The sequence below is a fragment of the Pseudophryne corroboree genome, chromosome 6, assembly GCF_028390025.1.
Source record: "Pseudophryne corroboree isolate aPseCor3 chromosome 6, aPseCor3.hap2, whole genome shotgun sequence".
NCBI lineage: Eukaryota > Metazoa > Chordata > Amphibia > Anura > Myobatrachidae > Pseudophryne > Pseudophryne corroboree.
The window spans coordinates 715,756,634-715,784,327 of NC_086449.1; the positions used below are offsets into that span (position 1 = coordinate 715,756,634).

Consider the following 27,694-nt stretch of genomic DNA (forward strand, 5'->3'; position numbering starts at 1 on the left):
AGGGATACAATTTTTGTACTACAAATCCAAAGGGCACTGATCCCCAGAATTTTATTATTAATAGGCGCCCCCTAAAGAAATAATTCCAATTTATTAAAATGCTTTCTTACAATACTTCATAATAATAATGGAACCTTATACTAAGACAATTATTGTACAATTCAGTTTTTCAACAAGTGTTTAGTAGACATCTTTCTTTTGTGACTCCAGAGAATAAATCAACTGGGTGATTATGTAGTATTTTAAGAAAGCATTTAATTTTAATTGTATGTACTACAAATACAAATCCAAAGGGCACTGATCCCCAGAATTTTATTATTAATAGGCGCCCCCTAAAGAAAGAATTCCAGTATCTATCCAAGAGGTCCATTCAGGTAGAGGACCAATCTGTGGGGTTGCTGCCGTCTATCTAAAAATGTATAGGATTATTAAAGATTACGTAAAGATCATCTGGCTATAGAAACTTTCACTATATAATTCCAACATTAAAGTTTGTAAGCGCACTATCAGTTATTAAATATTCTTATATGAGAGTTTTTTTTCTTACAGTATTTCCAATACCAGATCTTTGCTTGAACACATGAAAGGATGGCAGCATTTACTGTTGTCTTTGTGTCCTTATTTTTTCCTAAGGAGATTCACCATTGTCGCAGGCAAATCAAATACAGCATGGACAAGATGTGGTATCTGGCAAAACTGGTAAGCTGCATGTGTGTTGCACTGATCAAACATGGGGGGTAATTCCAAGTTGATCGCAGCAGGAAATTTTTTAGCAGTTGGGCAAAACCATGTGCACTGCAGGGGAGGCAGATATAACATGTGCAGAGAGAGTTCGATTTGGGTGTGGTGAGTTAAATCTGCAATCTAATTTGCAGTGTAAAAATAAAGCAGCCAGTATTTACCCTGCACAGAAACAAAATAACCCACCCAAATCTAACTCTCTCTGCACATGTTATATCTGCCTCCCCTGCAGTGCACATGGTTTTGCCCAACTGCTAAAAAAAATTCCTGCTGCGATCAACTTGGAATTACCCCCCTGGCCACCACACAGGGCGATATGAAGGTGTGTCCGTTTTACTAGTAACTGCTGTATGCGAGACGCCTGGAAAGACTGAGTCACTCCGAGATGAGTAGCGCACCATATTTTTCTTTCATTTTTGCATCTTTTCGTCTGCTGCAGCTGGAAATTTGTATGCAGCGAATGCACGAAAATATGCAAATGCAGCAGCTGACAGAAATTGTATTGAGACGCCCACAGGAGTCATCGCAGCTGTCCGCAACTGCATGTACACATATGCCGCATCCAATGGTCACTCGGAATGGCCGGCAAGTCTGAGACGTCGGCCTCCTATACCTGTGTACGGGATGTCCGTTTGAGATATGCCGCCATACCCTTGCCAGCCTCCACCATGCCCTCCCCTGCCTCACCGAGTCCCGCAGCAGCAGCAAACGGTGCAAGGATCCCGCACTGCCGCCACCCTGATAGTGTGCTGGGCTGCTGGTACTGGAGATCAGTCGCCTGCTCCAGTCTCAGCAGCCTACGCACTACAGTATCTGTCTCCTGGTCGGGTCTCCTAGGTTTCAAACATGTTTAAAAACCAGGAGACCCGATAGCCGACCAGGACCGGGTGTGCTGGTCAGTCATTGGAGGGTACACACTTGTCCAATGTTTGGCAAACCGGTCAGTCGGGAGTTGGATCTCCTGAGGATTGGACAAGTGTGTACACAGCTGAACTGTCACATTTCAAAGCAGGCTGTCCATGCACTAGATTTAAAAATTGACTCTGAGAACTCTCAAATTCCGGAAGTAACTCCTGTGTAAAATCCTTTGGCTGTGGCTGCTGTATGGTAGAGAGCAGGACTTGGCAAATTCATGACTTGTGGTGATTGTGTATCCCAGCCAGGGGAAATAACCGTGCTGCAATATAGAACTGTAGCTGCAGCCTCAACGCAGTGTTCAGGAGACAACTATTCACTTTTCTTATGCCAGCGACTACATGCAGTAGCGTGACTGGAGAGTCGTTGCTCAAATCACAGGACACCTGGAAAAGACCCTTACGCATTTCTCGGCCATGTGAAATCGGCTGCTTCCTCAGAGGGATTGGTATGTGTCGCAATGGAACTTGATGTACAGAAAAGCCGCGGCCACTCACACAGAAGCCCTTAAGGAGCATAAGACTCAGTTGCAAATGTCATCATTGTATTCTAGTAATGTAGCTTTACTGCTTCCAGTTGTTTTAATTAGGCAAATAAAATGCACATTTTGAGCAAAAAAGAAGCTTGTGCTGCCGAGTCACAGGGGACCAGGCTGTTTGATGCAACATGAGACAGTATAAAAGGACACATCTGTAGTTCCAGACAAAGTTTTGATTACAACTTGTAACTTAAACCTTAATCCAAAAGAGTCTGTTTTCCTATCACATCTCTTATGTTCCCCATTGTCTTTCGCTGTAATGCGTAATGTTGAATTTCTAAAGCACCACCGTAACTAAATCCTCTAAAACCAGGTACACACTAGACGACATTTGAAACAAATTTGGCGATAACGATTCGTTCCGACAAATTCTTAAAATCGTCCACTGTGTACCGCTAGTGACCTTCCTCGTCGTCTATACATGCAGCCCAATCTGGGGATGTCGCTAGCGATGCCATGCTGCCGAATGCAGCATCGCCACGCTCCCCACCCCCCGCCATCACTGCGTCCTTGCAAACATCGGCAAGTGTGTATGCACCTGCTGATGCCGGGTACCGTCGACTGCGATGTCATGCTGGGTACACGTCATCTAATGTGTACCCAGCATTAAAGAGCATGCATGGATAATTAGGTCATCCCTGGTTGGGAGACACCTTAAGCTGGGAACACACTGGTAGATATATCTGCAGATCAATGTATCTGCATATATATCTTTAGGCGGATCGGGCAGTGTGCTGTGCATACACACTGCCCGATCTGTCGTCACTAGCGTCACGAACTGGATGGGCATTTACATGCACCCGCCCAGTTCAGCCGTCAATCACCGCTGGCTGCTGCAGCATATGTACAGGCGGTCGGTTGTACATTGGTCATCGTGTGTGCTGCAGGGTCAACGCGATATGTCTGCGAATGACGTCGTTCACAGACTAGAGATGAGCGGGTTCGGATTTACTCTGTTCTTAACGCCAGAATTGACGCCAGTTCAGATTTTCCGGATTTTTCCTATTGGCTAACAAAAACACGTGACACGTCAATAAGAAGATCCAGGTAAATCCGAGTAAAACCGAACCCGCTCATCTCTATCACAGACATATTGTTGGTACATACTGGCCGACGGACCAGCGATATATTGGCCGTTCAATAGATCGGTCGATGTTTCGGCCAGTGTGTACCCAGCATAAGAGTCATTACCTTTGATCTGTCCAATTTATAAGTAGTGACTATCGCAAAAATCTCTGTGTTCTCTGGAAGAAGACTTTTAAATAACAGTTTGTAAACTGAATCCCTTTCCTGGCCTGGTGGCTCTTTTCCGAAATCCAGAACGTTCACTGTTAACCACAAACAGACTTCTGTAAAATGAGTTTCTTGGTAATCAAAGTGAAATTGAACAAAGTTATTAATTCATCTAGATAATGGTTGGAAATATGTAAATTCTGAATTTTCATAGAATAGCTTTTATCTCGTGAGCTTCGCAGCCCTGCGTGCCTGTACAGTAGCAGAATAATCACATGACCATGTCAGGTTAATCCTTCACTACCTCTTCTAGATCAAAGGGATGTCTATAGACCAGGCTCTTGCTCAGCTTGAATTCAGTGACAAGAAAGGAGCAAAAATCATTAAAGAGGTGAGACAGGAGGAACTGTTTTATAAAGTTATAAATCATTCTGCTTGGTTTTTTTTGTTTTGGTTTTTTATGTGGGGCATTTTCTGTGGGCAATAACATTCTATGACGGTGCACCGATTGTTAGTCTTTAATTGTGTATAATTTTGTTTTTAAGCAATAATGCATACTTCTCACCTACACACAGCGATTTTGAGCACTGAGTTCGACTTATTTACAGGCCATATATGAACATTAGTATAGAGCAATGCATCCTCATTATAGGGAGAATCCTTTTATAGTGCAGAATCTGTTAAATTAACAGAACAATAAGGAAGGCAAATGCTTTTACACTAAGGGGTGTATTCGTTGCTGTCGGAAGCTGCCGTCTTGTCGGAAAGGCGGCAGCTTCCGACAGTTTTTGGTCAGAAGTGGTTCCGACCTATTCCTCTGTCCCGGCAGCGTCCCCCGGCCGGCACTGAATGCGTGTGGTGCCCTCCACCAGCTCCCTGTGTTCGGGGAGCTGCTGATAGCAGCAGCACAGACGGGAGGGAACGGCCAAATCCTACAGTCGGATTTGGCCGTTCATTGAATAGCCCTTGTCGGATCCATTCTGACAAATGCATGTCGGAATGGATCAGACTTTTTAATTGAATATACCCCTATGACGGGGTACTTGTGATGCCAGGGAGGAGCAACACGTCTGGTGGTGAGAGCAGGGGCAGGACACGTTTAATGTAGGCAGTGAGGGTGCCAGTACTGTATGTGACACTGGACAAGAGCACTGAGGGCCTCTAGCTGGCCATAGCACTGGGGTATTTGCTGGGTATAATTTGGGTGTAATACACCTTGTACATCTTGACTAGGAATATTGCTTGGCCTATTAGATTGCTTGTATGTGTTACATTGTGCTGGTCATGTCACTGTGTATCTTGCATCCTGACACTTCTCACTATTGTGCTGCATATGCTACTATTTTACCAACTGGTCTTTCAAGCTTCCAATATGGAATGTGTTTGTATCCGGTACTTTCATAGTATTTCTATGTGCTTGTTGTGTGTTGAGATGTATTTGTGGCAGAATTACATATACATACCTCCCAACTGTCCTGATTTTCACTAGACAGTCCCGTTTTTTGGAATGTTGCGCTGTCCCGCGGTGGGAGAGGGGCAGTTGGGAGGCTCCTGTCACTCGCTACTCTGCTGTAGAGCAGCGGTGAATAGACGCTGTGCGCATCTATTCACAGAAGACAGAGGGACTGGGGGCATGCCAGCAGCTCACAGAACGCAGGACATGCCCCCGCAATGATGAAAATGGGAAGTGTGGCAGATGGTTGCGTCATTCCCGCAAGGCCACACCCCCTATTGGGCACATGCAGTTTTGCCACGCAGAGGAGTCCCGAGTCTGGAATACTGAAAGTTGGAAGTTATGCATCTGTACCGTATGTTAGAAGCTGCATAATAGCATTGCTATGCCATCTCTTACTATTAGAGCTCTCACAGATGTGCTTGTGTTGCATAAACCTAATGTAGCCCCAGTCAGTGAGTGAGCTAATGGAAGTGTAAACTCTACATCAGCAGGTTTCCTGTCTTTCAGTAACATAACAAGTGTGACTCTTGCCTGACACATTAAATATTCCTAGCATTTACAGTTCAATCTATCAACAGTCACCTTAGTTTCTTCCTGCTTTAGTAATGCACTTGCCCAATCACTAGAGAGGATCTTACATTACATTAATGGGTTAGCTGCATTGCTGGGGAGAAATCAAAGGGTCATCATTATTTGGCTATCTTCCATTTCTCTGACGTCCTAGTGGATGCTGGGAACTCCGTAAGGACCATGGGGAATAGCGGGCTCCGAAGGAGGCTGGGCACTCTAGAAAGATTTATGACTACCTGGTGTGCACTGGTTCCTCCCACTATGACCCTCCTCCAAGCCTCAGTTAGATTTTGTGCCCGGCCGAGGTTGGATGCACACTAGGGGCTCTCCTGAGCCTTTAGAAAGAAAGATAGAAATTAGGTTTTTTATTTTCAGTGAGACCTGCTGGCAACAGGCTCACTGCAGCGAGGGACTAAGGGGAGAAGAAGCGAACCTGCCTGCTTGCAGCCAGCTTGGGCTTCTTAGGCTACTGGACACCATTAGCTCCAGAGGGATCGACCGCAGGCCCAGTCCTTGGTGTTCGGTCCCGGAGCCGCGCCGCCGTCCCCCTTACAGAGCCAGAAGCAAGAAGAGGTCCGGAAAATCGGTGGCAGAAGACATCAGTCTTCACCAAGGTAGCGCACAGCACTGCAGCTGTGCGCCATTGCTCCTCACACACACTTCACACTCCGGTCACTGAGGGTGCAGGGCGCTGGGGGGGGGCGCCCTGAGAAGCAATAATAACACCTTGGCTGGCAAAAATACCACAATATATAGCCCCAGAGGCTATATATGTGGAATATACCCCTGCCAGAATCTAGGAAAAAGCGGGAGAATAGTCAGCGGAAAAGGGGCGGAGCTATCTCCCTCAGCACACTGGCGCCATTTCTCCTTCACAGATCCGCTGGAAGGAAGCTCCCTGGCTCTCCCCTGCAGTCTACACTACAGAAAAGGGTAAAAAAAAGAGAGGGGGGGCACTAAATTTAGGCGCAGTATACAATTATATTGAAAAAGCAGCTATAGGGGACATAACTCAGTTAGTCCCTGCATTATATAGCGCTCTGGTGTGTCCTGGCATACTCTCACTCTGTCCCTGTCACAACTGAGGGCTGGTGCTGACCAGGGGGAAACCTCAGTTGTAGGGGCTGAGGTATAGGTGTACCTGGGAGGCAGTACAGGGTTCTTGGACATGCTGGGAACCTTTAGAACAAATGCCCGAAGGCGTGACCACGACAACAAGGGAAAGTTCAAAGGTTTATTAAACACAGTTCAGAGGAATACTGATGACTTGGTACAGGTAACAGGAATCACAGTTCAGAGAAATACTTGGGATGGATGACGGAACACCGATGGTGACTGGAGATCGATGGCGGAACACCGATGGAGACTTGGGATCGATGGCGGAACACCGATGGAGACTTGGGATCGATGGCGGAACACCGATGGAGACTTGGGATCGATGGCGGAACACCGATGGAGACTTGGGATCGATGGCGGAACACCGATGGAGACTTGGGATCGATGGCGGAACCCGATGGAGACTTGGGGTCGATGGCGGAACACCGATGGCGACTTGGGGTCGATGGCGGAACACCGATGGTCACTGGAGAACGATGGTGGAACACCGATGGTTACTGGCAGGGCAGAGCACTGCTGGAAGCTGGTGTCGGTAACTGCCAGTCACAGGATGCAATGATGAGACACTGCAGAGTCAGGCTGTACTGCAGAGAAAGTCCATGGGATGACTGCACACTGGAATCACTGAAGACAATTGAAGCACTGACCACCTTTCCAGCCCAGGAACAAGATATTTATACCAGCTGGGAAACAGGGATTGGCTGGCTGATTAAGCAGAGTCTAGAGTGCAGCTGCTGGGTAATTAGGTAGAAACCAGAGTGCAGCTAATAGGCTGAAAAGCAACATGTGATGAAAACAAACATGGCTGCGCCCATGTTTGAACTTGGAGGGAAAGACTGTTTGTAACTTGCATGTGAGCTTTAACCATGAAGCTGCCAGAATCACAGTGAAGAGATTTGAGACAATGAGATGCAGCGTGCTGCATGCAGACAGTGCAGATGGAATCCAGGCTTGGAACACTGGGACAGTCTCAGGAGGCATTTGGAAGGTAAATACTGATAAGGAATTACCTGGATCGTGACAGCACCCCCTCCTTTAGGAGTGGCCCCAGGACACTTCTTATAAATTCTTTACCTGAACAAACTGAAGAATCTAGATTGAATCCTGATGAACTTGAACTGGCTGGAACCAGATGAGACTGTACTGGACCTATGGACGAGACCAGATTGAGTCCAGACAAACTTGAACCGGCTGAAACCGGCGGAGACTTTGGGCCGACGGATAGGACAGGATTGAGTTTGGAGACCGTTGAATCAGCTGGAACTGAAAGAGTCAGAATCCGGTTAGAACCGGAATGAGTGGTATCTGAGTGTTCAGTTAAACCATCCTGGACCTGGTCCATGCTGGATGCCAACAGGGTGGTGCTCTCTGAAGACGGCAAACAGGAGTTCATAACTGCATCTGTAGCACAAAAATTTCCATCTGGGAACTTGGCTCTGGATACTTCCCTTGGGGCTGAAACTTTGGTGACCCCTCCTGGGGTTGACGAATCAGACACCTCTCTCAGGGTTGTTTTCTCCAGCACCCCCCCTGGGGTTGACAGATCAGAAACTCCTTTTTGAGAAGACTCATATGCCCCTACTAGAGCTTGAACATTGGATACCCCTTCTTGGGCTGTAGACACAGACGCCCCTTCTTGGGCTGTAGATACAGACGCCCCTTCTTGGGCTGTAGATACAGACGCCCCTTCTTGGGCTGTAGACACAGACGCCTCTTCTTGGGCTGTAGACACAGACGCCCCTTCTTGGACTGAGTAAAGAGCGTCATCATTCCAGGAAAGTTCGGACGCTAGGATCTGGTACTGTACCAGATATTTACCGACTGTTTGTGTTCCCTGACGTAGCCGTAGGATATCAGAGGAGGCAGAGGTCACACGACCTAGTTCATCAAAAATGCGCCTGAAGGTTGCCACAAAATCTGCATATGAAGAGAGCAGGGCATCGGACTTCTCCCATAGAGGTGATGCCCAATCGAGGGCGGAGCCACTGAGGAGGGAGATGATGTAAGCAACCTTTGTGCGGTCAGTTGGGAAACTGCCAGGCTGTAACTCGAAATATATCTCACACTGATTTAGGAAACCCCGACAGGCTTTTGGGGAACCATCAAACTTGGCAGGTGTCGGTAAATGGAGACAAGGAGCAGAAACAGGAATGGTGGGTGGGGATACCACCAAAGGTACTGCAGTCGGCACACTGGACGCCCCTGAACCACGGAGGGTTACTTGTATTCCATCCAGCCGAGAGGAGAGGTCCTGGAGACAGCGAATCACATGGCCCCGTGCAGTCTCCTGACGTTCAGGGCAGGCTGCAAGCTCTTGCATCGGCCTGGTCGCTTGGACCTGGTCTCCGGCCGGATCCATTAGGTCAGTGCTTACTGTCACAACTGAGGGCTGGTGCTGACCGGGGGAAACCTCAGTTGTAGGGGCTGAGGTATAGGTGTACCTGGGAGGCAGTACAGGGTTCTTGGACATGCAGGGAACCTTTAGAACAAATGCCTGAAGGCGTGACCACGACAACAAGGGAAAGTTCAAAGGTTTATTAAACACAGTTCAGAGGAATACTGATGACTTGGTACAGGTAACAGGAATCACAGTTCAGAGAAATACTTGGGATGGATGACGGAACACCGATGGTGACTGGAGATCGATGGCGGAACACCGATGGAGACTTGGGATCGATGGCGGAACACCGATGGAGACTTGGGATCGATGGCGGAACACCGATGGAGACTTGGGGTCGATGGCGGAACACCGATGGAGACTTGGGGTCGATGGCGGAACACCGATGGCGACATGGGGTCGATGGCGGAACACCGATGGTGACTTGGGATCGATGGTGGAACACCGATGGTCACTGGAGAACGATGGTGGAACACCGATGGTTACTGGCAGGGCAGAGCACTGCTGGAAGCTGGTGTCGGTAACTGCCAGTCACAGGATGCAATGATGAGACACTGCAGAGTCAGGCTGTACTGCAGAGAAAGTCCATGGGATGACTGCACACTGGAATCACTGAAGACAATTGAAGCACTGACCACCTTTCCAGCCCAGGAACAAGATATTTATACCAGCTGGGAAACAGGGATTGGCTGGCTGACTAAGCAGAGTCTAGAGTGCAGCTGCTGGGTAATTAGGTAGAAACCAGAGTGCAGCTGATAGGCTGAAAAGCAACATGTGATGAAAACAAACATGGCTGCGCCCATGTTTGAACTTGGAGGGAAAGACTGTTTGTAACTTGCATGTGAGCTTTAACCATGAAGCTGCCAGAATCACAGTGAAGAGATTTGAGACAATGAGATGCAGCGTGCTGCATGCAGACAGTGCAGATGGAATCCAGGCTTGGAACACTGGGACAGTCTCAGGAGGCATTTGGAAGGTAAATACTGATAAGGAATTACCTGGATCGTGACAGTCCCCCCAAAGGGCTTTTGTGGGTCCTGTCCTCTGTTGGAGCATTCCCTGTGTGTGTGCGGTGTGTCGGTACGGCTGTGTCGACATGTTTGATGAGGATAATGATGTGGAGACGGAGCAGATGCCTTTAGAAGGGATGTCACCCCCTGCGGGGCAGACACCTGAGTGGTTGAGCTTATGGAAGGAAATGAGTGCACGTATAGACTCCTTACATAAGAAATTTGACGCCATGCCAAATGTGGGACAGCCGACTTCTCAGCTCGTGCCTGTCCAGGCGTCGCACGGGTCTTCAGGGGCTCTAAAACGCCCGCTACCTCAGACCGCAGACCCAGATGTCGACACGGATACTGACACCAGTGTCGACGACGATGAGTCTAACCTGATGCCCACTAAGGCCATTCACTGCATGATTGAGGCAATGAAAGAGGTGTTACACATTTCTGATATAAATACAGGTACCACTAAAAAGGGTATTATGTTTGGGGAGAAAAAACTACCTGTAGTTTTTCCCCCATCAGATGAATTAAATGGTGTATGAAGAAGCGTGGGCTTTCCCTGATAAAAAAATTGGTGATTCCTAAGAAGGTACTAATGGCGTTCCCTTTCCCGCCAGAGGATAGGTCACGTTGGGAAACACCTCCTAGGGTGGATAAAGCGCTCACACGTTTGTCTAAAAGGTTGGCACTACCATCTCCGGATACGGCCGCTCTCAAGGAACCTGCTGATAGAAAGCAGGAGGCGATCCTGAAGTCTGTATATACACACTCAGGCATTATACTTAGGCCAGCTATTGCGTCAGCTTGGATGTGCAGTGCTGCCGCTGCGTGGTCAGATAAACTGTCAGAAAATATTGACACATTAGACAGAGACACGATCCTGCTAACCATAGACCATATCAAAGACTCAGTCTTATATATGAGAGATGCACAGAGGGAAATCTGCCGACTGGCATCTAAAGTAAGTGCATTGTCCATTTCTGCTAGGAGAGGCTTATGGACTCGCCAGTGGACAGGAGATGCAGATTCTAAAAGGCACATGGAAGTTTTGCCATATAAGGGTGAGGAATTATTTGGGGATGGTCTCTCGGACCTAGTTTCCACAGCAACGTCTGGGAAGTCAGCATTTTTACCCCATGTCCCCTCACAGCCTAAGAAGGCGCCGTTTTATCAGGTTCAGTCCTTTCGGACCCAGAAAAACAGGCGTGGAAAAGGCGGGTCCTTTCTGTCCAGAGGCAGAGGTAGGGGAAAAAGGCTGCAACAAACAGCAGGTTCCCAGGAGCAAAAGTCCTCCCCCGCTTCTTCTTCCAAGTCCGCCGCATGACGGTGGGGCTCCACAGGCGGAGCCAGGTACGGTGGGGGGCCGCCTCAAGAATTTCAGCGATCAGTGGGCTCGCTCACAGGTGGATCCCTGGATCCTTCAAATAGTATCTCAGGGGTACAAACTGGAATTCGAGGCGTCTCCACCCCACCGGTTCCTAAAATCTGCCTTGCCGATTGCTCCCTCAGACAGGGAGGCGGTGATAGCGGCAATTCACAAGCTGTATTCCCAGCAGGTGATAATCAAGGTACCCCTACTTCAACAAGGCCGGGGTTACTATTCCACACTATTTGTGGTACCGAAACCGGACGGTTTGGTGAGACCCATTTTAAATTTGAAATCCTTGAACACATACATAAAAAAATTCAAGTTCAAGATGGAATCGCTCAGGGCGGTTATTGCAAGCCTGGACGAGGGGGATTACATGGTATCCCTGGACATCAAGGATGCTTACGTGCATGTCCCCATTTACCATCCTCACCAGGAGTACCTCAGATTTGTGGTACAGGATTGCCATTACCAATTCCAGACGCTGCCGTTTGGACTGTCCACGGCACCGAGGGTATTTACCAAGGTTATGGCGGAAATGATGATACTCCTTCGAAAAAAGGGAGTTTTAATTATCCCGTACTTGGACGATCTCCTAATAAAAGCGAGGTCCAAGGGACAGTTGTTGGTGGGAGTAGCACTATCTCAGGAGGTGCTGCACCAGCACGGCTGGATTCTGAATATCCCAAAGTCACAGCTGGTTCCGACGACACGGCTACTGTTCCTGGGTATGATTCTGGATACAGTCCAGAAAAAAGTGTTTCTCCCGGAGGAGAAAGCCAGGGAGTTGTCATCTCTAGTCAGAGACCTCCTGAAACCAAAACAGGTATCAGTGCATCGCTGCACGCGGGTCCTGGGAAAGATGGTGGCTTCTTACGAAGCAATTCCCTTCGGCAGGTTCCATGCCAGAATCTTTCAGTGGGACCTGTTGGACCAGTGGTCCGGATCGCATCTTCAGATGCATCGCTTAATAACCCTGTCTCCAAGAACCAGGGTGTCTCTACTGTGGTGGCTGCAGAGTGCCCATCTTCTAGAGGGCCGCAGGTTCGGCATACAGGACTGGGTCCTGGTGACCACGGATGCCAGCCTTCGAGGCTGGGGGGCAGTCACACAGGGAAGAAACTTCCAAGGACTATGGTCGAGTCAGGAGACTTCCCTTCACATCAATATTCTGGAACGAAGGGCCATCTACAATGCCCTAAGTCAAGCAAAATCCCTGCTCCTACACCAGCCGGTGCTGATCCAGTCAGACAACATCACGGCAGTCGCCCATGTAAATCGACAGGGAGGCACAAGAAGCAGGATGGCGATGGCAGAAGCCACAAGAATTCTCCGATGGGCGGAGAATCATGTACTAGCACTGTCAGCAGTGTTAATTCCGGGAGTGGACAACTGGGAAGCAGACTTCCTCAGCAGACACGACCTCCACCCCGGAGAGTGGGGACTTCATCCAGAAGTTTTCCAGATGCTGGTAAACCGTTGGGAAAAACCACAGGTGGACATGATGGCGTCCCGCCTCAACAAAAAGTTGAAAAGATATTGCGCCAGGTCAAGGGACCCTCAGGCGATAGCTGTGGACGCTCTAGTGACACCGTGGGTGTACCAGTCGGTTTATGTGTTCCCTCCTCTGCCTCTCATACCAAAGGTATTGAGAATAATAAGAAAGCGAGGAATAAACACAATTCTCGTGGTTCCGGATTGGCCAAGACGAGCGTGGTACCCGGAACTTCAAGAGATGCTCTCAGAGGACCCGTGGCCTCTACCGCTCAGACAGGACCTGCTACAGCAGGGGCCCTGTCTGTTCCAAGACTTACCGCGGCTGCGTTTGACGGCATGGCGGTTGAACACCGGATCCTGAAGGAAAAGGGTATTCCGGAAGAAGTCATTCCTACGCTTATTAAGGCCAGGAAAGATGTTACGGCAAAGCATTATCACCGCATATGGCGGAAATATGTTGCATGGTGCGAGGCAAAAAAGGCCCCAACAGAGGAATTTCAGCTGGGTCGATTTCTGCATTTCCTGCAAGCAGGAGTGAATATGGGCCTAAAGCTAAACTCCATTAAAGTACAGATCTCGGCTCTGTCGATTTTTCTTTCAAAAAGAACTAGCTTCAGTACCTGAAGTTCAGACATTTGTGAAGGGCGTGCTGCATATTCAGCCCCCGTTTGTGCCCCCTGTGGCGCCTTGGGATCTCAACGTGGTGTTGAGTTTCTTAAAATCACATTGGTTTGAGCCACTTAAAACCGTGGATCTAAAATATCTCACGTGGAAAGTGGTCATGTTATTGGCCTTGGCTTCAGCCAGGCGAGTGTCAGAATTGGCGGCTTTATCATGTAAAAGCCCTTATCTGATTTTCCATATGGATAGGGCAGAATTGAGGACTCGTCCCCAGTTTCTACCTAAGGTGGTGTCAGCGTTTCACCTGAACCAGCCTATTGTGGTGCCTGCGGCTACTAAGGATTTGGAGGACTCCCAAGTTGCTAGACGTTGTCAGGGCCCTGAAAATATATGTTTCCAGGACGGCTGGAGTCAGAAAATCTGACTCGCTGTTTATCCTGTATGCACCCAACAAGCTGGGTGCTCCTGCTTCTAAGCAGACTATTGCTCGCTGGATTTGTAGTACAATTCAGCTTGCACATTCTGTGGCAGGCCTGCCACAGCCAAAATCTGTAAATGCCCATTCCACAAGGAAAGTGGGCTCATCTTGGGCGGCTGCCCGAGGGGTCTCGGCTTTACAATTTTGCCGAGCAGCTACTTGGTCAGGGGCAAACACGTTTGCTAAATTTTACAAATTTGATACCCTGGCTGAGGAGGACCTAGAGTTCTCTCATTCGGTGCTGCAGAGTCATCCGCACTCTCCCGCCCGTTTGGGAGCTTTGGTATAATCCCCATGGTCCTTACGGAGTTCCCAGCATCCACTAGGACGTCAGAGAAAATAAGAATTTACTCACCGGTAATTCTATTTCTCGTAGTCCGTAGTGGATGCTGGGCGCCCATCCCAAGTGCGGATTGTCTGCAATACTTGTAAATAGTTATTGTTAACTAAAGGGTTATTGTTGAGCCATCTGTTGAGAGGCTCAGTTGTTTTTCATACTGTCAAACTGGATATAGTATCACGAGTTATACGGTGTGATTGGTGTGGCTGGTATGAGTCTTACCCGGGATTCAAAATCCTTCCTTATTATGTCAGCTCGTCCGGGCACAGTGTCCTAACTGAGGCTTGGAGGAGGGTCATAGTGGGAGGAGCCAGTGCACACCAGGTAGTCATAAATCTTTCTAGAGTGCCCATCCTCCTTCGGAGCCCGCTATTCCCCATGGTCCTTACGGAGTTCCCAGCATCCACTACGGACTACGAGAAATAGAATTACCGGTGAGTAAATTCTTATTTTAGCAGCTGGGTTGGTAAGTGTTAGTAATAATTCTCTTATATAAATCACTGTGTGTTTGGGCTCAGTTTTGTGCTTCTTTTTTTTTTTAAAACAAGTTTTATTGAAGCATCAAGTGTCACATTAGTAGAGCGCATAATGAATAAAAATCCAAGTAAATATGACAGAAAAAACAGAGACAATGTATACTAATGGAATTCCTTTAGCAAGAAAAGTAAGGAGTCAGACAGCCATCATACTAAAGTCAATTGTAGTAAAGCACAAGATACAGGTGTCCGGATCACTTCACCACACATACACAGTGACAGTTCTCTGAAAAGACAAGGGACCTGAATCAGATGTGGTTGGAGGTGCACCCTGATGCTCAAAGTACAGATGTTCAGTATTTTGCACGTGCGCAGGACTCGTCCTGCGACACAGGATGCAGGGACGGTGTCAGATTGTCAGTGATTGATAGTCTGATGCCGTTTGGGGACGGGGAGGGGACAGCACCATTGCTGAAGAGGGAAGAGGCCAGGATCTACATCACAGGATGGAGATTTCCTGGCTTTTGTGTAGGGCTTGCGGTATACGGCTTGCATAGCCCAATGGGTTACACCGCCGAGCAGTAGTGCCGGGGAAGATCCTATGCAGCAGGAAGCGTCATGTGCAAGGATGCAGTGTTACCGTATTAGTGCTATTGATGCGGCTTCTATTTATAGCAGCTCCAACCACTGAATCAGGCTCCACATGTAGATTAACAAGAAGTGCTGCAGCTGTACAGGTTCTCCTATATGAACCTTTTCACATTTGTCCTTGAAGTTTATGCAATTTGTGGTCAGTTCTGAATATTAATAAGAGTGTGTACAATCCATGTACTTTTTTTCTATCATCAAACTCTAGAATGTAATCTGTTTTCCAAGGGAGGCCACTGACTGGCTCTGATTGACTGCAGGAAATTAACATACCTACTGAAGATACAACTTCTAATAATACTTATGGAATTTTAGGAAGAAGACATAAAAGGGGCAGAGCCAAAGTTTGGTTTTTGCTTACTTTTTTTTTAATGTAATGTAGGCATGTTTGTGTTTTTCTCTTATGTTTCTGCTTTGTTGCTCCCCAAGAACTCAACGCATGTTAATGACCTTACATTGCCACTTGATTTTCCTTCAGACTTCACTGTCGGTAGCTTTTAAGGGGAAAAAAATGATTGCAGGTCATTAAATCCAAAAAACTTGCAGTAATCTTCATCTATCACTAGGTGGAGCTGCAGGTATAGAGAATTGTACGTTTCCAGGCTAGCCATGGGCATTCTAATAATAGCAGTTCCTGCACAATCAGTAGCTGCAATACAAATTACTTTATTAAAGGGGATAATTCTTAATACAGTGGTGCAGCCAGTCAAAGATGTTCTATAAGATCATGGTTTTGCAATGGCATTAGAGGAAATGATAGGCTTTTTTGGGGGAAGGGGGTGTTGGTTTGGCACACAAAATAAGTGATGATATCTTGTTGGCTATTCGTGTTGATTAGATTCTGCTAGAAGCTCAGGAGATGGCAGTGAGGAACCATCATGTGGAGTACAAGTCCAACCTTTATATAGGTAAGATCTTAATCATTCATTCTTCCTCTTTTTTTTCTTTGTCATATCCATCATCTACACATAAATGGACTGACTAATTTTTATCACTTACTGAATGCAGCTCAAAATTCTGTTGAACCACTATTCACTATTCATTCGCTAGAAATGTTATTTATTAAGTTAGTCATATAGTGCACACATTACTCAGCGCTAAATAGAGAATATTTGCCCATTCACATCATTCCTTGAACCAGTGGAGCTTACAATCAATATTCCCTACCACATATGCACACACACTAGGGTTAATTCATGTCAGGAGCCAATTAGCCTACCAGTGTATTTTTGGATTGTGGGTGGGAACCTTCGCAAGCAAGGAGAGAATATACAAACTCAATATTGTTTGCGCCGTGGTGAGAATCAAGTGCAGATCCTGAGTGCAATGAGGTAGTAATACTAACCATTTCACCAACTGTGCTACACACTAACATAAGACAGTCTCTTCTTGTAACATGTGCTGTATAAGAAAACCTGTATCATTCTGATATACAGGATGGTGTAAGATGGGGGAGAGGGAGAAACTTTAAATGGGGGGTTAGTAACAAGTCTTATTCCTCACTTTAGCGGACTCCTTTTCTGGCAAAGGCACATATCTGAAACGGATTCGTTACCACGGCCGGGGCAGGTTTGGTATCATGGACAAAGTGTACTGCCATTATTTTGTTAAGTTGGTAGAGGGCCCACCACCACCGAAAGAAGAGCCGGTCACAGGCTTCCAGCAGGCACAGGAATATGTGCAGAAGCTTCGAAACCGCACTATTATCCACAGCCTGTGATGCTGTCAGACTTTTCACAGATGTGCAGCACAACATCAATAAAACCACACACCTGATGATGGGAACACTTTGATACCTGTGATTAATAACTTCTACCTACAAATAAAATTGTATCTATTCTTTTCACTTAATTACATTGACAATGATTAATGTCTGTTTTTTTGTTTTATTATATTTGACAAAACTGTCTACAACCTCTGTGTTTGTGATTTACAGTTTTTTTGTTGTCATTTTATAAATAGAAATCTGGATATTCTTTACAACATGCAAATAAAACCTTGTCCATTATATTCTACTTTCATATTGGATATCTGAAAGCTTAAGCAACTCGTAGTAATCAAAGCAATTATAAATGACGTAAGTGTCTTCCTAGGGATATGCAAATAAGCCACTGTAGTAGATGACAATAGACTTCTGACACAGCATTTACATACATGTTTCTCTAACGTCCTAAGTGGATGCTGGGAACTCCGTAAGGACCATGGGGAATAGCGGCTCCGCAGGAGACTGGGCACAACTAAAGAAAGCTTTAGGACTACCTGGTGTGCACTGGCTTCTCCCTCTATGCCCCTCCTCCAGACCTCAGTTAGAATCTTGTGCCCGGCTGAGCTGGATGCACACTAGGGGCTCTCCTGAGCTCCTAGAAAAGAAAGTATATTTTAGGTTTCTTATTTTCAGTGAGATCTGCTGGCAACAGACTCACTGCTACGAGGGACTTAGGGGAGAGAAGCGGACCTACCTGCTTGCAGCTAGCTTGGGCTTCTAAGGCTACTGGACACCATTAGCTCCAGAGGGATCGAACACAGGCCCAGCCTCGGTCGTCCGGTCCCGGAGCCGCGCCGCCGCCCCCCTTGCAGAGCCAGAAGCAAGAAGAACGTCCAGGAAATCGGCGGCAGAAGACTCCGGTCTTCATTAAGGTAGCGCACAGCACTGCAGCTGTGCGCCATTGCTCCCTGTGCACACCACATACTCCGGTCACTGATGGGTGCAGGGCGCTGGGGGGGGGGGCGCCCTGGGCAGCAATTAGAGTACCTTAAGAGTGGCAAATCACACATAATATAGCCTAATCTCCTATATATTTGCCTACATCTGTGACTCTGTGCCTGCCCGTAACGCTGGGCGGAGTCACAGATCTGGGCGGAGTCACAGATCGAGGAGAGGATGCAGGGCAGAATCAGGAGATAGCTGCGCTGGATGCAGGGCAGGTAATAATTATTACACGTCCTGCCTGCGATTCCCCGTCCCGGCACGCTCCTCCTGGCTCCTGCACAAGGCGGGTACTGGGGTGGGGGGCAACTCGCTCCCCCCAAATCATGAGAGAGGCGCCATTCACCTGGACCCGCAACCTGTGCCGAAGCTTCAGCGCTGCCTGCGCTATATTAGCAATGCAGCGGTGAAGCTGCCTTCCCCGTGTGCTCTGGCCGGCACGACGCGTACGCGGGCTTTGCAAGCCGCGTAGAGCGCCGGTCAGTGGAGGGAACCGCTGCTCAGTGAGTGAGTCACCTTCACTCACTGTACAGCGCGCCGGCGCCCGCCCGCCAGATCCCGGCGGCTCAACCGTGATGTGCCTCCTCTGCCCAGCCCTCCTCTCCTGCCTGCCTGTATGTCTGGCCACACGCCGCGGCTCCCAGCAGCTCCATGATGACAGTCCCCCTCTGTCCGGCCCTCCACTCCCGTGGCTCACACTGACTAGACACAGGTTAGAGGGGTCTGGGGGAAGGGAACATGAGATGACCTGCTGTGGGACACAAATTCAAAGAGCTGCAGGAGGGACAGGGAGCTGGGACCATTCCAGAGAAGATCTCTCTCCCCTCTCTCTCTCTCTCACCCACCCCCCCTTCACTCTCTCACCCCCCCTCTCTCTCTCTCTCTCTCTCTACCCCCTCTCTCACTCCCCCCCCTTCACTCTCTCACCCTCCTCTCTCTCTCTCTCCCCCACCCCCTTCTCTTTTTCTCTGTCCCCTCCTGTGTAATGTAAGGGACGCTACTGTGCTGTGTAACGTGACGGACGCTACTGTGCGGTGTAATGTGACGGACGCTACTGTGCGGTGTAATGTGACGGACGCTACTGTGCGGTGTAACGTGACGGACGCTACTGTGCGGTGTAACGTGACGGACGTTACTGTGCGGTGTAACGTGACGGACGCTACTGTGCGGTGTAACGTGACGGACGTTACTGTGCGGTGTAACGTGACGGACGCTACTGTGCGGTGTAACGTGACGGACGCTACTGTGCGGTGTAATGTGACTGACGGACGCTACTGTGCGGTGTAACGTGACGGACGCTACTGTGCCGTGTAACGTGACGGACGCTACTGTGCCGTGTAACGTGACGGACGCTACTGTGCCGTGTAACGTGACGGACGCTACTGTGCCGTGTAACGTGACGGACGCTACTGTGCGGTGTAACGTGACGGACGCTACTGTGCGGTGTAACGTGACGGACGCTACTGTGCGGTGTAACGTGACGGACGCTACTGTGCGGTGTAACGTGACGGACGCTACTGTGCGGTGTCACGTGACGGACGCTACTGTGCTGTGTCACGTGACCGACGCTACTGTGCGGTGTAACGTGACGGACGCTACTGTGCGGTGTAACGTGACGGACGCTACTGTGCGGTGTAACGTGACGGACGCTACTGTGCGGTGTAATGTGACGGATGCTACTGTGACACCCTCCAACATCCACAGCCCACCTCTCCACCACACGCAGCACCTTGGACACCATCCGCAGCCGCTACCAGTGAGTCCCTGAATCAGGGGTGATCAGCTGCACGGAGAGGCACCTCAACCTCACTGCACCCACCCTCTTTTCAAGCCCCTCCATTCCCACACTGAACTTACACCTACATTCTGTACATCGTGCCCTGCAGCCACTGTTCACGCCGTCGCAAGGGGCTACGCCTTTTCACCATCGCATGCCCTTTTGTTGTGCAATATTTAATCACTAACAAAACTAGGAATGCTGGTAATTCTCCATATAATACAAATATTGAACACCAGAAAGGCGTGCAGGGGTTAAGGGGGCGTAGCCCCTTGCGACGATGTGAAGAGCGCCCGTAGGGCGTGATGAATCACCTAGTAAGCTATATATGTGTAAAATACCCCTGCCACATTATGATTATAAGAGCGGGAGAAGTCTGCCGAAAAAGGGGCGGGGCTATCTCCCTCAGCACACTGGCGCCATTTTCTCTTCACAGTGCAGCTGGAAGACAGCTCCCCAGGCTCTCCCCTGTAGTTTTCAGGCTCAAAGGGTTAAAAAGAGAGGGGGGGGCACTAAATTTAGGCGCAAATCTGTGTATTATAGCAGCTATAAGGGAAAAATCACTGTGGGTAGTGTGAATCCCTGCATTATATAGCGCTCTGGTGTGTGCTGGCATACTCTCTCTCTGTCTCCCCAAAGGACTTTGTGGGGTCCTGTCCTCAGTCAGAGCATTCCCTGTGTGTGTGCGGTGTGTCGACATGTTTGATGAGGAGGCTTATGTGGAGGCGGAGCAGATGCCGATAAATGTGATGTCACCCCCTGCGGGGTCGACACCTGTGTGGATGGACATGTGGAAGGAATTACGTGACAGTGTCAACTCCTTACATAAAAGGTTTGACGACATAGCAGATGTGGGACAGCCGGCTTCTCAGCCCGTGCCTGCCCAGGCGTCTCAAAAGCCATCAGGGGCCCTAAAACGCCCACTACCTCAGATGGCAGACACAGATGTCGACACGGATACTGACTCCAGTGTCGACGACGATGAGACTACTGTACATTCCAATAGAGACTCCCGTTACATGATTACGGCAATGAAAAATGTGTTGCACATTTCTGATATTACCCCAGGTACCACAAAAAAGGGTATTATGTTTGGGGAGAAAAAAGCTTCCAGTGGTTTTTCCCCCATCTGATGAACTAAATGTGTGAAGAAGCGTGAGTTTCCCCCGATAAGAAACTGGTAATTTCTAAAAGGTTACTAATGGCGTACCATTTCTCGCCAGAGGATAGGTCACGTTGGGAGACATCCCCTAGGGTGGATAAAGCGCTCACACGTCTGTCAAAGAAGGTGGCACTACCGTCTCAGGACACGGCCGCCCTAAAGGAGCCTGCAGATAGAATGCAGGAGGCTATCCTGAAGTCTGTATATACACACTCAGGCATTATACTGAGACCAGCTATTGCTTCAGCATGAATGTGCAGTGCTGCAGCTGCGTGGTCAGATTCTCTGTACCTTAGACAGGGACACTATATTGCTAACCATAGAGCATATTAAAGACGCAGTCTTATACATGAGAGATGCACAGAGGGATAATTGCCGACTGGCATCTAAAATAAACGCAATGTCCATTTCTGCCAGGAACTCGGCAGTGGACAGGTGATGCAGATTCTAAAATGCACATGGAAGTTTTGCCTTACAAGGGTGAGGAGTTGTTTGGAGATGGTCTCTCGGACCTCGTTTCCACAGCTACAGCTGGGAAATCAACATTTTGCCCCATGTTCCCTCACAGCCAAAGAAAGCACCATATTATCAGGTACAGTCCTTTCGGCCCCAGAAAGACAGGCGGGTTAAAGGCGCGTCCTTTCTGCCCAGAGGCAGAGGTAGAGGGAAAAAGCTGCAGACACAGCCAGTTCCCAGGAACAAAAGTCCTCCCCCGCTTCCTCTAAGTCCACCGCATGACGCTGGGGCTCCACAGGCGGAGCCAGGTACGGTGGGGGCCCGTCTCAAGAATTTCAGCGACCAGTGGGCTCGCTCACGGGTGGATCCCTGGATTCTACAGGTAGTATCTCAGGGGTACAAGCTGGAATTCGAGACATCTCCCCCTCGCCGTTTCCTCAAATCTGCCTTGCCGACAGCTCCCTCAGACAGGGAGGCAGTGCTGGAGGCAATTCACAAGCTGTATTCGCAGCAGGTGATAGTCAAGGTACCCCTTCTTCAACAGGGACGGGGTTACTATTCCACAATGTTTGTGGTACCGAAACCGGACGGTTCGGTGAGACCCATTTTAAATTTGAAATCCTTGAACACTTATATACGAAGGTTCTAAATGGAATCGCTCAGGGCGGTTATTGCAAGCCTGGACGAAGGGGATTACATGGTATCACTGGACATTAAGGATGCTTACCTGCATGTCCCCATTTACCCCCCTCACCAGGAGTACCTCAGATTTGTGGTACAGGACTGTCATTACCAATTCCAGACGTTGCCGTTTGGTCTGTCCACGGCACCGAGGGTATTTACCAAGGTAATGGCAGAGATGATGATACTCCTTCGAAGGAAGGGAGTTATAATTATCCCGTATTTGGACGATCTCCTTATAAAGGCGAGGTCCAGGGAACAGTTGTTGATCGGAGTAGCACTAGCTGGGGCAGTGCTACAACAGCACGGCTGGATCCTGAACATTCCGAAGTCGCAGCTGGTTCCTACAACGCGTCTACTGTTCCTGGGGATGGTTCTCGACACGGAACAGAAAAAAGTGTTTCTCCCGGAGGAGAAGGCCAAGGAGTTGTCATCTCTAGTCAGAGACCTCCTAAAACCAAAACAGGTGTCGGTGCACCATTGCACGCGAGTCCTGGGAAAGATGGTGGCTTCTTACGAAGCAATTCCATTCGGAGGGTTCCATGCAAGGATCTTTCAGTGGGATCTGTTGGACAAGTGGTCCGGATCGCATCTTCAGATGCATCGGCTGATAACCCTGTCTCCAAGGGCCAGAGTGTCGCTGTTGTGATGGCTGCAGAGTGCTCATCTTCCAGAGGGCCGCAGATTCGGCATACAGGACTGGGTCCTGGTGACCACGGATGCCAGCCTTCGAGGTTGGGGGGGCAGTCACACAGGGAAGAAACTTCCAAGGACAATGGTCAAGTCAGGAGACTTCCCTACACATAAATATTCTGGAACTAAGGGCCATTTGCAATGCCCTAAGTCAGGCAAGACCCCTGCTTCAAAACCAGCCGGTGCTGATCTAGTCAGACAACATCACGGCGGTCGCCCATGTAAACCGACAGGGCAGCACAAGAAGCAGGATGGCAATGGCAGAAGCCACAAGGATTCTCCGATGGGCGGAAAATCATGTGTTAGCACTGTCAGCAGTGTTCATTCCCGGAGTGGACAACTGGGAAGCAGACTTTCTCAGCAGACACGACCTCCACCCGGGAGAGTGGGGACTTCATCCAGAAGTCTTCCAAATGATTGTACACCATTGGGAGGGGCCACAGGTGGACATGATGGCGTCCCGCCTCAACAAAAAGCTACGATGTTATTGCGCCAGGTCAAGGGACCCTCAGGCGATAGCTGTGGACGCTCTGGTAACACCGTGGGTGTACCAGTCGGTGTATGTGTTCCTTCCTCTGCCTCTCATACCCAAGGTACTGAGAATAATAAGAAGGAGAGGAGTAAGAACTATACTCGTGGTTCCGGATTGGCCAAGAAGATCTTGGTACCCAGAACTTCAAGAAATGATCTCAGAGGACCCATGGCCTCTGCCGCTCAGACAGGACCTGCTGCAGCAGGGGCCCTGTCTGTTCCAAGACTTACCACCGCTGCGTTTGACGGCATGGTGGTTGAACACCGGATCCTAAAGGAAAAGGGCATTCCGGATAAAGTCATTCCTACGCTGATTAAGGCTAGGAAAGATGTGACCGCAAAATATTATCACCGCATATGGCGAAAATATGTTGCTTAGTGTGAGGCCAGGAAGGCCCCAACGGAGGAATTTCAACTGGGTCGATTTCTGCACTTCCTACAGTCAGGAGTGACTATTGGCCTAAAATGGGTTCCAGTAAGGTCCAGTTTTCGGCTCTGTCCATTTTCTTCCAAAAAGAACTGGCTTCATTGCCTGAAGTTCAGACTTTTGTTAAGGGAGGGCTGCATATTCAGCCCCCGTTTGTGCCTCCAGTGGCACCGTGGGATCTCAACGTGGTGTTGGATTTCCTGAAGTCGCATTGGTTTGAACCACTTAAATCCGTGGAGCTAAAATACCTCACGTGGACAGTGGTCATGCTGTTGGCCTTGGCGTCGGCCAGGCGTGTATCAGAATTGGCGGCTTTGTCATGCAAATGCCCTTATCTGATTTTTCATAAGGATAGGGCGGAATTGAGGACTCGTTCCCAATTTCTCCCAAAGGTGGTTTCAGCTTTTCATTTGAACCAGCCTATTGTGGTGCCTGCGGCTACTCGTGACTTGGAGGATTCCAAGTTGCTGGACGTAGTCCGGGCCCTAAAAATCTATGTTTCCAGGACAGCTGGAGTCAGAAAGACTGACTCGCTATTTATCCTGCATGCACCCAACAAGTTGGGTGCGCCTGCTTCAAAGCAGACTATTGCTCGCTGGATCTGTAGCACGATTCAACTTGCATATTCTGCGGCTGGACTGCCACATCCTAAATCTGTAAAAGCCCATTCCACGAGGAAGGTGGGCTCTTCTTGGGCGGCTGCCCGAGGGGTCTCGGCTTTACAACTTTGCCGAGCAGCTACTTGGTCGGGGTCAAGCACATTTGCTAAATTCTACAAGTTTGATACCCTGGCTGAGGAGGACCTAGAGTTCGCTCATTCGGTGCTGCAGAGTCATCCGCACTCTCCCGCCCGTTTGGGAGCTTTGGTATAATCCCCATGGTCCTTACGGAGTTCCCAGCATCCACTTAGGACGTTAGAGAAAATAAGATTTTACTCACCGGTAAATCTATTTCTCGTAGTCCGTAGTGGATGCTGGGCGCCCGTCCCAAGTGCGGATTGTCTGCAATACTTGTATATAGTTATTGTTTAACTAAAGGGTTATTGTTGAGCCATCTGTTGAGAGGCTCAGTTATATTTCATACTGTTAACTGGGTCTACTATCACGAGTTATACGGTGTGATTGGTGTGGCTGGTATGAGTCTTACCCGGGATTCCAAATCCTTTCCTTATTGTGTCAGCTCTTCCGGGCACAGTATCCTAACTGAGGTCTGGAGGAGGGTCATAGAGGGAGGAGCCAGTGCACACCAGGTAGTCCTAAAGCTTTCTTTAGTTGTGCCCAGTCTCCTGCGGAGCCGCTATTCCCCATGGTCCTTACGGAGTTCCCAGCATCCACTACGGACTACGAGAAATAGATTTACCGGTGAGTAAAATCTTATTTTTTTTTATGATGACACAGTATCCACTGCAAATGAGTCTGTTTCATCCATCAGATTCCCTCGGGCAGTTGTATTATAATAAAATGTGTACGTTAGACAAATCTAGCTGAATAAATACTGAACTGACCATATAAAATCGAAATTACTATTTTTCTGTCAGCCACTAGGGGACACTGGCACAACTTCAAGACTGTGGGGTGATGACGGTGGCTCACAGGGAGCTGGCACTTGAAATAATCTAAGAAGTAAAACAAGCTCCTCCCCCTCTATCCCCCATCATCCCTCTGTTTTTGAATTTGTGCTGAGGGAGTCGGTCACTGCTGGTTGAGCTCCAGCTCAGTTATCCTTTTATTTTGTTTTATTTCAAGTTTTTTTTTTTTGTTTTTTATGGGACCTAGTTCCCTTTGCCTCAGGAACCCGTCGCCACTTATCTAGAGAAGTGGGTCCGGGTCACATACCAGCAGCAAGCTGCACAGGAGAACAGCGCTTAACAGAGAAGCACTGTTCCTCATCCAAGTCTCCGGTTGGATGAGTGAGCCTCCTTGTGTGGGGCACAGCGGCTGACCTCCACCTTCCCTCCTCTCCTCCTTCCCAGTTACCACTGGCCGTGATACTGCGCTGACAGTAAGCAGCGGGATCCCCACTGCACTGCCGCACTGATAGTACACAGCGCGGCAGCGTCCGGCTCATCCTCCTCTCCCTGCTGTGTCCAATGACCACAATGGCGGTGAGGTCTTCCTGCACTGCGCGTCAGTACACGGCGTGGCAGGATGAGTGACTTCTAGGTAACATTGTGGCGGCCGCGTCCCGCACATCGCCTGCACCTAGGAGCCACTAGGTCTCACCCCGCTGTGTTTAGTGGCGCGATAGCCGTAAGGTCCCCCTGCACAGCTGCACTGACAGTTAGGTTATGTGGTTCAACACACAACTGCTATGTGCCAGTATATATAGCGACACAGCATGGCAGTGTTATCAGCGCTTAAACAAAGGCTGATTAATTAGGCAACCACTAAAATGGCGCTTATGAACCTAGTGAGAGCGGTGCCTCTGCATAGGGGATGGGGGTGGAGTTGGCGGGTTTTCAACCTGTCAGTCAACAAAAAGGCGCCTTCCTCAGCATAGGCAGCTCATTGAATGGCAACATTGTTTCTTCTCTCAGGTACACATATCTACAGACTGCCATGAACCTAAAAGCCTGCACAAACTACAGGCTGGTGGCTGAGGGGGATTTAGAATAGGGGAGTCATTCAAAGATTGTACCTCCCTCTATCCTTCTAATTTCCCTCTCTCTTTCTATGTCTATATTATTGAGAGTGCTGGTGTAAATTGTATGTGTCTACTCTGTCCGTCACCATGGCAGGCTAGTGACTTGCGAATAAGGCGTCACAAAAATTATTTGTCTGCACGAAGTGTTATAAAAAAGCTCACACAGACGATTCCTTCTTCTGTCAGGCATGTGCTTCAGAGGGTGCGTTAGTTAACCCGTCCCAAGAAGCTAATTTCCCCTACCTGGGCGGTAGCGCTTACAGGAACCATCTCACAATTACATACTGAGGTGGCTGCTTTACGGAAGACTCGTGAGACGGTAGAGGGTCTTACAAAATGTTTGGACTTGTCCAGTAAACAGCCTCAGACAGTGTCCAAGGCTAAGAAAAGTCCAGTGCCCTTAATTCTTCAGTCCGATGAATCTGGAGAAGAACTTCTCTCTCAGGAAGAAACTGAGGAGGACAATCGGGAGTTGGGCGAAATTACTGATGCAGAGGATGAAGATCCGCCGGAACTTTCTCATGGGGTTGAACCTCTTATTTTAGCTATAAGACAAGTTTGAAACATTTGTGAGACAACACAAGTTTCGCCAGATACGGCGTTGTTTGGTAGAAAACAGCGTTCATCGGTCATGTATCCTTTTTCAAAGGAGCTGGGTGATCAGCTGACGGAGGCATGGAAAAACCCGGACAAACAATTTCAGATGTCCAAAAGATTCCTCAGTATTTATCCGTTTCCATCAACTATGACTGGTAAATGGGAGACGTCACCTCGAGCTGTCCAAGAAGATGGCATTACCAGTTCCAGGCACAACTTCTTTGAAAGACCCGTCTGACTGGAAGCTGGACACCATGTTGAAGTCCATCTATTCGGCCGCAGGTGTTGCACTTAGACCAACCTTGGTGAGTTCCTGGGAGTACAAGGCAGTGGAGCATTGGGCTACTAAGTTAAAGATTTACAAGAGGGGGTTCCATTAGAAGACGTAGTTATACTAGCGGAACACATTAAAGAATCAGCTATACACTTAGGGGTAGCGGCTAGAGATATCGGACAAGTTAACTCGAGGATCTCAGCGGCAACTATTGCAGCCAGAAGAGCCCTTTGGCTGAGGTAATGGCATGTAGACGCAGAGTCAAAAAGAGAGGCGGAGGCACTTCCGTTTACAGGAGACATTTGTTTTTGGAAAATAATTAGACACGTTAATTCTACAAGCT

The 27,694-nt window shown here is 48.7% G+C and overlaps 1 protein-coding gene across 2 annotated transcripts in view; it reads left to right on the top strand.

The window, feature by feature from the left end:
* The window catches only part of MRPL22 (mitochondrial ribosomal protein L22), a 50,555-nt gene extending 33,142 nt beyond the window's left edge, over nucleotides 1-17,413 (top strand). The window contains exons 4-7 of one of the 2 annotated variants that reach the window (XM_063928373.1): nucleotides 634-699; nucleotides 3,741-3,818; nucleotides 16,242-16,311; nucleotides 16,912-17,413. In XM_063928373.1, coding sequence (XP_063784443.1) covers nucleotides 634-699; nucleotides 3,741-3,818; nucleotides 16,242-16,311; nucleotides 16,912-17,123 — 426 coding nt within the window. In that variant the 3' untranslated portion in view covers nucleotides 17,124-17,413. The remainder of the gene's footprint in view (nucleotides 1-633; nucleotides 700-3,740; nucleotides 3,819-16,241; nucleotides 16,312-16,911) is intronic. The other variant, XM_063928374.1, reaches the window with a different exon arrangement.
* Nucleotides 17,414-27,694: the final 10,281 nt, after the last annotated feature.